Genomic DNA, 13,753 nt, shown 5'->3' with positions numbered 1-13,753 from the left:
TTAAGCCTAGAATCAATTGATTTAGGGGCTGAAATTCATCAGTGCGATTCCACTTGCCACATATTGTAATAAATCTTGGCGATGGCTTGGTCAGTAAAACGCCTGCCACACAGCCATGAGCACCTGAGTGTGGCTCTTCAATACCCACATCCGAGGCCATGTGCCTGCACCTGTAACGCTGGCAGCTTGGAGATAGCTGGATCCTCAGAGCTCTCTGGCTGATGCTGCCCTCTGCCTTCTGCATGTGACTGTACATCCGCTCGCACGCGCGTGCACACACACACAATTTTTAAGGAACATAAGCTGTGTTTCAGATTTCATATGTTCAGATTCTTCTCACTCTCAAGCAGAAGGGATTGTATGGATGTGTATTAGGAGAGGAGACTTGGGAACTATTTTAGAATTCTTCTTGCCACAAATGGACTTAGTCCAAGAGCTGTAAAACTTACAGATCCAACATGAAAAAAAAAATTCCTCTTTTCTCTGACACTCACAGTGTCAATCTCCAAATTATCAAGTAAGAATCCAATCTAGACCGGATAGGAAATCCCATCCAAGTCCTATAAACTGAGACCCAGGGATATGGTCTCATGCTGTGTGGAATGGCCCCTGAAAGCTCATTGCTATGATCAGGGACACAGTCGTAGGGGAATTTTTAATCCAGCAACATGGCTATTCTGGCAAGGGATTGCATCCAAAGACCTAGGTCTGTGTGATCCGGCTGGAAAACAGACACACCCTTAGTGTACACTTTGGCTGGAATACATATATGATTTTAGTATACACCTTTAATCCCAACCAATAATGTCTAATTGAGGGATAGACAAAATGACAAATCAGAGAAAGATTTGACATAATGAGTCAGAGCTAGGATATGCCCAACTCTCATGAGGACAGACAAGCAAGAGAAGCTATTTAAGAGCAGCACAGAGAGGAAGGAGGAATTCATGGAGACAGTACAGTAGAGTTCAGAGTACAGTATAGTTTGAGTGCAGTTCAGTTTGTGGAGTTCAGAGGCAGTTTTTCCAAGCAGAGCAATTCAGTGAAAAGTGGAGAGAGGCCAGTTTGAATCAGTCAGCTTGGAGAGGAGTTTTGAGCCGGAGTATCTGAGTTGAGCCAGCCAGCCAGAGCTCAGAAAGAACTGGAAAGGGTGAATTTATTCCGTAGTAAGTCTCAGAGGCTGAAAACACTCTAGGCCTAGGTTAGGGGAAGAAAGCTAGAAGCTGAAGCTTTCAAGGTTTGGGCTTGCGGGAGATTAAGCTGTACAGAGGCTAGAAGCTTCCAGGCGTAGGCCTAGGGATAGTTAGATAGAAATCCTCTGGGCTCAGCCCAAGCCATGTATTAGTAAAGCTTGGGTATGGCTCTCATCTCATCCCCTTATCTGAGAAAAACAACATTTACACATGGGCCCATGTTGTATGAAATGGCCCTTGAGGGCTCACTGCAGTGGTCAGGAGGAGGGAGATCAGCTGGGCTGGAAGGAAGCCAGAGATTCTAGCCACAGGCTGATTTCCACTCAGCAAAAGGTACATTCTTTAGAGAGAAGACAGCAGAGGGGTAATAAGTAGAAATGACCTCGGGCAGCAAAGAGTAATTCACATGGTCATAAACCCTTTTAATGTCACTGTAAAATCTTCCATGAAATAATAAAAATGTAAGTGGGAGGCTAGTGAGATGGCTCGGTGGGTAGGAGAGTTTGTCACACAAACCTGATGAGCTCAGGTTTTCTGCAACCCACAGCAGGAAGAGAGAACCAAATCCCAGAAGTTGTCCTGTGACCCCCGCCAGCATAGTGTAGCATCTGTACGCCCCTCCCCCACCAAAACAAATATAATTGTAGATTTAAAATGTGAGTGGGGTGATAGGAGGATAATGAGGAGGAAATGTTATAAAGTCCTGTATTCCCTCCAGTGATGTCTATAGAAATGGCCTAGCAGCCATGAGACCCCTGATCCATAGGCAGAAATCTCTTAATACTGACCCTATCAAAAAGATGTCAGGTTCACTAGAAGGAGTAGATTATTTAAGGTTTGGAACATTGAAGCTCTCATGCCACCTAGCAAATCTTATGTCTGAAAGCAAAAGTTGAGATTCACAGCAGAAACAAAGTTGTGTGTTTCGGTGCCATCTTGTTCTCACAGGCTCCCGCACAAGAGAGTGTAACACAGAGACTCTCTGCCACCCACTCAGCTCGGGCTCCCCAGAGCTCCTGCAGATGCTGCTGGAGGTGAGATGGAAGGTTGCTTGTGCCACCTAGTCACTGGGGATGGTTCAGTAGTTTTAACTGTCTTTCAAGTGGTGCTGTACTCATCTTACACTTTTTTTTTGTAATATTAATCTCAGCACTCCAGAGCTCTTGAGATTTCATAATCACAGACACACTGCCCATTAATTTGTGGGCATGTTGAGTATCTTGTATTCAAATTCTTGGGACCAAAATGATTTGCATCCCAGATTTGGAATATTTGCATATATATAATAAGGTATCTTGACAATGGGAATCCCAAGTGTAAACTTGAGATCCCCTTATGTTTTATTTATACCTTATATACATAGCCACAGAATTTTACAAAGTATTTTTAGCCAATTTTGTGTGAAATAAAGATTGGCAGCATGGACTTTTCTCCTAGCCTCATGTCAGATTTGGGGACATTTCAAATGTCAGACTTTCAGATAGACATGATCTACCTCTGTTGGCTTTTAAATGGCCACCGGTCACATCATACTTATTGGTTAGTGCCAAAGGCCTACATCCTATTTCAGCTGAGGAGACACAGAACAGCAATGTGAAACAAGTGCCCTTCTGGATAATGTCAAGATGTTTTTGCAGCCAGAGGGTGGTGAGGCTGTCTCTGTCAGTTCACAGAGGGGAAGGCTATGGATTGCTCCCCATGGTCACAGGGCTGCCCTGGATGGGAAGGCACCATGCTGCTTATCACTGGAGTGGGAAAAGGCACACATGCAAAATTGGAAGACTCGTAGCCTTTGCTGAACGCATGTGCCTTTGCACCATCATCAAGCCACACCATCCTGAACCGGGGACCCACCGTGTTTGTGAAATCTACTCAGCCTGGCTTTAGAAACAAAGCTGCATCCAAGTGATGATGTTGTTTTCCAAGGCACAGTGGCAAGCCGGGAACAGCTTGGGGACTGATTCTCCGCAATTTTTCTGTTTATAGGGAGTTCCCAACTGTAAGGCAATGCTTTCCGACGATCTGTTTTCTGAGTCCTCTAACAGAAACAGAGTCAGGCAGACACGAAGACACCTGTTTTGCCTTGACCTTCTCATGGCATGATGTGAGGTATCCCATAGATGCCTCAAACAAAGCATAAAAGGACCCAATGTCCTGAGGCTCCAAATCTAAATCACTTAGGAGAGCTGGTTGAGACAGGAACATTCAGAGGGCTCAGCCCACGGCCACTCCCACTCGGATCCCTGCCTTTGAGCACATTGTGATGCAGAATTTTATGGTAGCAGGAAGATGTGGAGGAGGAAGCTGTCTCTTGGTGGACAGAAAACAGAAGGACAGTAAAGGGCCAGGGAGAAGATACCCCCAAGGACCTGTCCCTTGACGTTCTATTACTTTCAGCTATGTCCTATCATCTCAAGTTTTCAGAAACTTTTTCAGAAATAGCATCACCAGTTGGTGACCAACACCTGAAGCTCGATGGGACTCATTCAAATCTTAATAGGGCGTCAATAAGGAAAGCCTTCCTGTCTTGGAACAGGAGGAATGATGAGAAATCTCCCCTCTGCTTCCTGGCGGCATTTTTTTCCCCTCTATGATTAACTGGCTTCTTATATGTAATTCCAGAATCCCGCGATTCTGGTGCTTTTGAGGCAACTCTTCGTGAGCTTAGAGCTGGAGGTCAGCGCTGGAAGGCCGTCTTGGGTGAAATGTGCGGGAAGGGAAAGGCCGGGCAGCAGGCACACCAAGGAGAAACTTTGTTTAGAGAATGCCCGGGCAGGCTGCAGGAGTCATCATGGACGGTTTTTCTTCTTTCTCTATTTTTTAAGCCTCAAAGGCGCCCTTGTAAACTGAGTCTTTTCCTTTGCAGTATTATATTTGCCAACTGAGATCCGAGGCTGCTGGCTTCTCTCTCCCCTCCCTGCCTTCAGTTCCACATTTCCTTTAACCTGACTCTCAGCTAAGCTCCGCTGTGGAGCAGAGAACTCGTGACGTCCCGGGACCTTGTGCGCCAGCTGTATCGAGTACTTCTTTGGGATTTCCTTCAGGGTTGGACAAGCAGGTTCTCAAGGTTAGTGGCCCAGACACTCAAGAATCATGCTACCAACACGGAAGGGCTTCTGAACAGATGCGGAAAGGAACTTAGAAAATCATTTGATCCCGGCTGATAAAGACGGCTCCATAGCGATGCGTCAGTACTTTCCTCCCCAAGGTCTGGGCTGGTCTAAGCCAGCTCCAGAAGTTACGGTTTGTAAAGTTATCCAGGAACATCTAGCATTTTCCAAGGCCTCGATTAATATTTAAAGAAACTCGGCAGTGCAACCAACTGCTGAGCTGAAGTGGGTCTGTATAAAATCATCTTTCCTCTGAAGGACCTTGATCTTTTTATTATATTCCAAATGCCTATGTCTCTCTCTTACTGAACACTTACTGTGCATAGGTTCTTTTCTGTGCATTTCATTTTCTTTTTCTAACCTCACTACAAATCCAAAAGGTGTATTTTTTCATTTTACTAGCAAAAAGAAGGCAAACCTCAGAGAGATTGTTACTTGACATTGGCTCGGGTGGGTAAGTGCAGAGTAAAAATCCCAGGAGTCTTTATGTCCCTTAAATGTCTCCTTTAATCACCCAGTTTTGATACATTTCTGGGTACATTTATGTGGAATGTGGGTGTGTTAAGCTTGGGGGGTTTTCAATCAGAAAGCAAGAGTTCAAAATCTATCCTTCAAAAATTTCCCATTCCGTCTTTTCTCCTCCCACCATATAATTCAGATCATAAAAGTCTGCACGGGCCACACCAAGCAGTGTTCTGTGATGAGCATATGCAAATATTTATTTGGAAAATGTGGTCAGAAAGTTTCAAAAGGAATAGTTTGGAATTCCAGTTCTCAAGAATCAGGCTTCTGGTCATAAAATTCCAGGCACTACCACCAGAGGGCAGACACAACATTTAAAAAAAAACAAAAAACAAAAAAACACAAGAGGACCTGTGTCCCCACCGTCAGACCATTGGGACACACTAAATATGGATTTGGTTTCATAGTTCAGTTCACATCCTGAGAAGATCTATTTCTTTCAAGTTTGAAATTAACATATCATGCCACATTTAAAGAATATATAGACGCTCAATGGAGCATACGGCACGTTAGAAGCCATTTCTTCATATAGGAATGTTAAAATGGACCAGGGACAGATGCTACATACTGATTTCATTGGAGAAGTATAGACACGCTCCATTGAATATTCAGTAGCATAGTCAAAAGCAGCCTCCTCTGTCCAGAAATTTAGAGGTTACTCAGTTACAGACCATCTGGGTTTCACTAGACTGTTCCACCCACCCCCACCCCACTCCAGAATAATAAATAACAGCTAAGAAAAAGGACTGAAGGTGTGTGTGTGTGTGTGTGTGTGTCTCCATGTGTTTGTACATGGGCGTTTGGCTAAGCTGCTGGGGCCAGAAAGCCCTAGCAATCCCCCTGTCTCTACTCCCCGAAATTCTGGGGTTACAAGTACTACAAGTAAAACTACAGCTGCATTTTTACGTGAGTGCTGGGGACCCAAACTCAGGTCCTCCTGTTGCACAGCAGGCACTGTCACCCACAAACCATGTCCCCAGCCTCAGCCATGAAGCTTTTCACAGACCAAAGAGTTTAGGCCATAAGAAGGGAAAATACCAAAAATGTAGACTCAGAAAGAGTTACCAAAACAGATTGTGTGGTGGTCATTTTAACACAGGGAAGCTAAGCAATGATGCTTATATTTGACTGGGGAGGATGATGTAATTGTCCCAGAGCTTCTGGAAAGCGGCTCTCTTCGTCCTCTCAAACCCTCTCCAAGTGTGTGTGTGTGTGTGTGTGTGTGTGTGTTTGTGTGGTGATAACTCCTATTTATTGGGCTATAGCATGGACCAATTAAACCCCTCTATGCATATTATAGATACCATTAGGCATGCATATATGTTCATATTTATTTAGTTTTTGTTTTGTTTTAATCATTTTCTAGTCTGAAGAGCCCTTTGCCCAGATCTATAGAGTACATGAGACCCCTTTCTTAACTCTCATAAGGCCTCGTTGACACCAGGTTTCATTATGGATAGAACCTTACTGATGGGAAACTTGTGAATGGAAGGCTAAAACTACTGGATTTAAAGGCAATATCTGAAAATGAACTATTGCCCATGTAGGGACCAGACTCCGCCCACTAAAGTCGACTAGGACCTCTTGCCAGTCCTTCCTTTCAAGCAGTCCAATAGTTGGTTTTCTTAAAGATGTCTTATTAAAATGAAACAAACCCCGTGGTAGGCCCTGGCTGGTTCTTTCTGTTTCTTCTCACCCAGGTTATTTAAAATTGTAACTTAAAGGCAGCGTTCCTGACATATCACACATAGTGTGTTTTCTCTACCCTGCCACTGACTCTTGCCTCTAAGCCTGATTCCTCTTTTATCCCTTCACCTCTGAAGCAGTTGACTGAGCCATGCCTCTCCCTGCCACCATTCTGCTTCCTTCTCTACCTGCTCAGAGTCGTACAAAGCTACAGACAAAATTATGCAGAAGCTACATTTACCCTGAGACAGGAAAGTTTTTGTCTCTGTCTTGCCCAGTAGCGTTGACATCCCAGGTGGGTGTTTTTTTAAACTGTGACTTGTCATCAATCTGGGGTTTGAAATCAATTCAGGCGGCTGCAAGTGCCATCATCAGAGGATTTCTGTGCAGTAAGACAGAATTAAAGCCTGCGTGATAGTTGTGCAGAGGCCTTTGTCTTCTGTAATCACGACCCTCTCTTTTGGCTTCCGTACACCATATATATTATTCCATGGCTCTTTCTACAAAACTTCCCCGTACTCCAAGCCTAACTGCTGTTGGCATCTCCCAAATCAGCCGCTGAGCCATGGAAGCCTCGGTAAGCAATTAACAAAAGAGACTGCACGATGCGTCTCATCTTTTAATTACGGTCTCTTTGCCCCTCCTCTGGGGATGGTTTTGGTTACGCTCCACCCTAGTTCTCTTCCCACTTCCTCATAAGAATGTAATGCCATACACACACACATGTCTCTGTGCCCTATGGCTATAGGGACCCGCAACCATTGTACCATTATACAGTATCTGGGATTTTATATAATCTCCCCCTAGATCTATACCCCTGTTCCTCCTTCTCTCTTTCTCCCCATAAAAATTAGAGTTTTTGCCTTCCTGAGAGTAGGATGGCCTCCGCTGAGAATTCAGGAAGCGAAGCTCAGAAAAAACCTGCGTGTACTCCAAAGATAGTTAAGAGCAAACGCATCAACAACCCGCGGTTCTTCCTTTCTGCTCACAGGTCTCTGTCACATTTCAAGGAAGACGAGGATGACATAAACAGGAAGGTCAGACTGTCTTTGACAGAGCCAAGGGTGGAGTCAGTTGGTAGTCAGTTTGCAGAGCTGTAAAGCCTTGAACGTAGCCTGTAAGCCAGGGCTGGGCTATGAGGTAGAGGTGCACCTTGGTGGGAGGGCCCTGGACCAGCACCCAGACTTTGTTTTTACGTAGCGTGTCTTGGAGATGTTCTGTAGCAGCTGCCTCATTCTTTTTTCAGTGGAGGGTCAATATAAAGGGTGCTTTCGTTGAGAAATGACTCGTATAACACCCTTGCCCATTCGATAACATGGTGGATATCAACTAGATTAATCTGATGTGCATCAGATGTCCCTTACGCACAAAAGGGTAAAAAAAAAAAAGGTATATGATAAGAAAGGTACATCATATATTGGCTGTTTTCTGGTGGCGCATGTGTCTTTATTTCTCTTAAGCCACAGCTAGCATCTCTTCCTCTGCTTGGCCTTTTCAGGCAAGGGCAGAGGCCCACTAGCTGGTAGCTCGTGGCTCACGGGGAGGTCTCGTATGGAGACCTTTAAGCACTGCTTCCGGTATCTGCTTTGTCCATTGGGGTGTGACAGGTCTGCCAAGGCCAAGGGAGCGATCCCTGCCTGGGCCGCTTGTGCAGGCGGTGAGCTAAATGCAACTCGGAGAGGCGGCTATAAATAGCCGTTCATTGTCAGTGTGTGTGAGAAGACAGGAGTGAGTGTGCTGATCTGACTCAGGCCCAGTTAGGCGGCTGTCTGGGCAGGACTGTAAACCGAGCTGCTGGGACTGGAAATCGAGCCGGGAGGCAACGCCAGGGGCTCACACTCGCGGAAGGGAAGCTGCCGAGCGCCGGGGCTGCCTCTGCTATGGCCAAAATCGTTCTGAGGCACCTCATAGAGACGCCGGTGCGTTACCAGGAGGAGTTTGAGGCTCGAGGCCTGGAAGACTGCAGACTGGATCACGCTCTGTACGCACTGCCCGGGCCAGCCGTCGAGGACCTGAGGAAAGCCAGAGGCTCGCCACGGGCTCTCGCAGAGGACCCATCCTCCACCGAGAAGCCGCCGCCGCCGGGAGAAGGCAAATCCCGCTTCCAGATCCTGCTGGATGTGGTCCAGTTCCTTCCCGAGGACATCATCATCCAGACCTTCGAGGGCTGGCTGCTGATCAAGGCGCAGCACGGGACCAGGATGGACGAGCACGGCTTCGTCTCGCGGAGTTTCACCAGACAGTACAAACTGCCAGCCGGCGTCGAGACCAAAGATTTGTCTGCCGTCCTCTGTCACGATGGGATCCTGGTGGTGGAAGTGAAGGATCCAGCAGGACCTTCTCGGTTCCCGTTCGCCCCACAGGAGGAAGGTGAAAGGCAGTGACACCCGGGGAATGTTTCATTTTTCGAGATGGGTTTGCTGTAACTTTTGTGAGGATTAAAAATGTAGCCACAGCTCCCTGTATGTGGAGGTTGTCTTTCTTGGTAGGTCGGAAAGGAAGGTTTCCAAATGTGTTTGTGAGGTTCGAAATGGTGGTCCTTTTAGAGAGGAGCCAGCATTGTTCCTTTGGTGACTCTAAAATTCCAGGGCAGCGGTCTGTGCGACCCAAACAGCCATGTTCAGTGAAGAGAGAGTGCTCTCCCTCAGGTTCCTGCACCGCTAGAAGGAGTTGGGGCCCCTTCGAAGAAGAGTGTTTACTTCTTGTATGATAATTCAAGAGTATGATAATTCAAGAACGTGGAGCTTGGGAACCGGGTCTGAATGTGATTAGGAGTCACGCGACAGTTGTTGCTCCCTAAACACCAGTGGGAATTTTCAGGTATCTTAGTTTTAATCAATAGACCCTCACTCAGGTTTTTTTTTTTTTTCCAAAGCTAAACTTTGAACCCTAACAGGAGTTTTATCTTAGTGTATAATACTTGTTTCGTGTCCTATTTCTTAACCCGTAGTGTATATAGTCTAATAAATTAGCTATAGAAAATGAAAACATTGAATTGCTGAATCCGATAAGACTTAGTCCTTGCTCTTTTGGAGAGGAACGGCGAGTGGCACGCATCTGCCGTCTCTGCTGGTCAGAAGTTTTAAATAGCTTGGACGGCAGTGAGGACACCTGAGCTCACGGCCCCAGGAGTTCACAGGGCGCATGCTCGGCACAGCTCTTTGAGTGCCTGCGTTCTCCCAGCCTCGGCTCCGGCTCCGGACTGAGCTGGTAGATTAAGGATTCCAGCTTTGGGAGGTCTGCCTCCAGCAGCTGCTCACAGGCATTTAGAATATTTGCTATCTCATTCTGTAAGCTCTGAACACTCCTTTGGAGGAAGTGACTGCTTTCGTTTTACTAGGCGCCGGCTGTGAGCTGACAGGGAGCCCCAGGACAGTGCTAAGAATAGAAGAGGGACTCAGAGCGTGGCTCGCACCTGTGCCGACGCAGAGGTGACAGTCGCTGTGCTCCTCTGTCTTGCCTTCCCTGTATCCAAGTTAAAGCAGGGAAGATGTGAAGTGAGTGAGAAATCAGAAACCAAACAAAATCTGAGAATGACATTTGCTACTTATTTTGTCTGTGTGTTTTGTTTTTCAAGACAGGGTTTCTCTGCCTAGCCTTGGCTCTCCTGAAACTCATCCTGTAGACCGGGCTGGCCGCGAACTCAGAGATCCACCTGCCTCTGCCTTCCAAGTTCTAGGATTAGAGGTGTGTGCCACCACGCTCCGCTCATTTGCTACTTTTTAATAACCATTGAAAGGATTTTCAAGTTGCTTGTTTATATGAAGTTCACGTCTATAGCTGACATTTGGGGTCGGAAGTCTGGGGTGAGCCGTTTTTGAGAAACCGAGTCGCAGAGATCAGCCGCACAACAAAGATAACAGGTGTGAGTGGGATGCCTTAGGCCTTACCTGCTGACAGGATTAGAGGGGGGTGCAGGCCATTCCCATCAAATGTTGTTGCCATCAGAGTAATGACATAACCAACAGTGTTTGGAGAAACAGCCCTCATTTGGTCTTGACCTTTCTCTAGATAACAGCTTCCTTCTTCCCATGAGAATTTTTTATTCCTTCAAAAATGAAAATTCAGCACATCTCCAGTTAGGACTTTTTTTTTTTTCCTAAGATAAAATTCAAAGGCAGACATGACCATTTTAGGTTTTCAAACACTATCCAGCACATGTTTCCATACTGCTTTTGGCAAAGTTACAATTATCCTTGCATGAACTCGGACATCCTGATTGCAGTGGTCACTGTCCCTGCTGCTATCAGCTCAAACATTCTCTGGGCTTCCCAGCCGCTCCCTGACACAGGCTCTACGGTTCTGGTTCCCAGTTGGTTTCCCGAAATGAGAAGCACCTGGTGCAGCGCACAGGAAGCTCATGGGAGGGACTGGCCCAGGGCTTGTTTTCTGCTTACCTCAACAGTGCAGTAGACCCGAGGCTAGCCAGGGCCAGCATCCCTCGGCAGACAGTCTCCTCCGTTCTTATGGTTCTTACGGCACTCTGGGGTAATAAAACCGGTGCTTTCAATTCAAAGGTGTGGCCTTCTCACCTTCTTGACCCTTCTTAATCCCCTGTTTCTGCCAGCTCTTTCATAGACAGAGCTCTCATTAACTTAAGTTCCTTGAGAAACAGAATTCCGTTTCTGGTTGGAACCTGGTCTGCTTGGCATTTTATGTGACAAGAAGAAGGAAAAGGAGGGGGAAGAAGAGGAGGAGCAGGAGCCCAAGGTTGTATTTACACTTTGTGCTTCTCATGAGGCAAAAGTGGCAGCTGAGTGGTCTGAGAGGCAGGCGACACCTTCAGAAAGGTTTCCATGCGGTGCACTTGCAAACCTAGAGCTGTAGGAAGCAAAGGGAAGGCAGATGTGACAACCTCTGACATCTGTTGACCTCCATCTTAATGCTGCCTTCAAATTTTGTCAGCTCCCCATGTCCCCCTTTATTAAATTGAAAATTTAACCTCTGGTGCAAATAGAATCTTCTCACACCTCTCCAATGTTTTTGTTTCCCTGTAGTTTGTAAATAAAAGTTGGTCTGTCTCCACATGTGTTTAAACTGTCTGCCTCTCATCCTGGAAGTCTAGAAGCCACTGACTTTTGGAAGAGTTAGTTTCACGCTCACCTCCCAGGGTCTGAACCACATCCAGGTCTCAATCTGCCCTTGACCTCATCACTCCCTGCTTGCCTTCTAAGGTGAAGACAACACTGGAAACGTTGTGTGGACAGCAAAACAAAAGAAAGAGCACAGGCCCAGCTGGGTCTCCTCACCACCTTCTGCCCTTACAGCGGAGTACTAAGAAGCATGCACGAAATGCCAAAGACATCCAGCTATTCCAAGCTTACTGTTAGCTTCCAGTGTGTCGATCATATTAGCGATTCAGTGTACTTACAGGGCACAAGGACAGTTCTCAAAGTCACCTCCTAAGTTGTTGTTTTTGCTTAGTTTCTTGTTGTTGTTTTCTGGTTGAGTTTCCCTTGTTTTCTCTAAATGAACGTACCTGGGCTAATGTCTTTTACTCTCCCTTTCTCTCTCTCTCTCTCTCTCTCTCTCTCTCTCTCTCTCTCTCTCGATTTTTCAGTCGATGTTTCAGTAGCCCAGGCTGGCCTCCAACTTGCAGCAATTCTACTGCTTCAGGCCTCAAGTGCTGAGGTTACAAGCTGCAGGTTACAAGCTGAGGTTACAATCCCTTTAGCATTTTCGGCTACACTCATCATTAGGCTGAGAAGAATGACTCTCCTGCTTCACAAGGATGTTTTCAGCAAATAGCTACACAACACTCGTTGGCCCTCGACCCTTCCTAGAAAAATTTTGGATGTGAGGAAGAAAAATGAGCTCGGTCGGGGGTTTTAATGCTTTCCTCCTTATATGTTAGTCTTAAGAGTCTGTTATAGACACAGCCTCTTGTTCCAGAGATGAATTCCTGTAACCTGCACAGTGGCCGCTACTAAATAATAAGGCGGAGAGAAGAATTAAAATATTGACTTGCTGTATTAAGAGTTTATTAAGAAGCTGGGCGAGGCTGTGCATGCCTGTGATCCAGCACTCAGATCCCAGCAGGAAGATCTCTGTGAGTTTGAGGCCAGCCTGGTCTACAAAGTGAGTCTAGGACACTCAAGGATACACAGGGAAACCCTATCTCCAAAAACCAAAGAAACAAACAAACAAAAAAGAGTTTAAGAGTTATACTTCGTCTTGCTTTTCCTTTTTCGGATAGGGACTCCTTACATACTCAGACTCCCACCCCCTGAGAATATCAGCATGAATCACCAGGTTCTCACACACTGCGTATGGGCAGAACGTCTTTGTTTTAGCCAGCGGGTGCCCACAAGATGACAGGCACAGTGTTCTACACCTGAAGAATAAAAGGTTCCCCGCGACAGACGGTTACACTTCCTGTGTTGCTTACTGGACTGTGCACACCAATACAGCCCCGCTCACGGATGCTTTCCAGCCTGAAGGACCAGCACAAGGGGCGGCCAATGTGGTGACGCACAGCGGTCCCTGTGGTGCCGCTCTCGGTGATCAAGCGCTCTGTGTTCTTCCTGTCATTTTTTTCTTTCTTGGTGGTGAGTAGAAACACAGACTGGCATATTAAAGTCAACATGAAAAGGCAGTTTTCTCGCTTAAAAAAAAAAAGTTCCAACTTCTTTCCATATATTTTCAGGTTGTGTTGTTGTGTTTTATAAATGTATGGAACTCGTAGTAAAAAATGTGTGTAACTGTAATTTATTATAGAAGCCTGCTTCCTTTTGGAAGCCTTTACCCTTAACCTATTTTAAGTGAAATATCACTTTCTAGTATGTTATTGCCACTGTATCTTTTTTTTTCTTTAGGTTCAGTGTGATAGTTTGTTTTTTAGTATTTTCAGTCTATTTGATTGTTTGTTTGTTTGTTTGTTTGTTCACTGCTGGGGACTGGACCTAAGGCCCACACACCCAGCAGGGACTGTGTTGCTGAGGATCTCAGCCTGGTGGTTTTCTTTGAAGAGGGTCTCAGAAGCAGCAGCATATGATAGACTTAAAAAAATGTAACCCGATAATCTGTTTTATAGTATTTGAGCTTAATCTATTTACTTATCAGAATTAAATATTTAGATATCCTCATTTGTTTATGGTGCTTTTAAGAAAATTTGTGTTCAACTACTTGTTTTCTACTGATCTTCGGGATATTAAGATTTAAATATTTGGGCAGCGGTGGTGGCACATGCCTTTAATCCCATCACTCGGGAGGCAGAAGCAGGCAAATCTCTTGAGTTTGAGG

General features: G+C 45.8%; 1 protein-coding gene across 1 annotated transcript; it reads left to right on the top strand.

The window, feature by feature from the left end:
- The first annotated feature begins 8,078 nt into the window (after positions 1–8,078).
- Positions 8,079–13,524, top strand: Hspb3 (heat shock protein family B (small) member 3). The gene is made up of 2 exons (XM_021638917.2): positions 8,079–8,881; positions 11,509–13,524. Exons 1-2 carry the CDS (start codon positions 8,392–8,394, stop codon positions 11,517–11,519), a joined length of 501 nt encoding a protein of 166 aa, XP_021494592.2. The 5' UTR covers positions 8,079–8,391; the 3' UTR covers positions 11,520–13,524.
- The last annotated feature ends 229 nt before the right edge of the window (positions 13,525–13,753 follow it).

Source organism: Meriones unguiculatus, chromosome 6 (assembly GCF_030254825.1).
Source record: "Meriones unguiculatus strain TT.TT164.6M chromosome 6, Bangor_MerUng_6.1, whole genome shotgun sequence".
Classification (NCBI taxonomy): domain Eukaryota; kingdom Metazoa; phylum Chordata; class Mammalia; order Rodentia; family Muridae; genus Meriones; species Meriones unguiculatus.
This window is presented reverse-complemented; position numbering and strand designations above follow the sequence as displayed.

Bases quoted from the DNA above. Each gene is read 5' to 3' on its own strand.
- Hspb3 (XM_021638917.2), top strand. From the start codon at position 8,392: ATGGCCAAAATCGTTCTGAGGCACCTCATAGAGACGCCGGTGCGTTAC.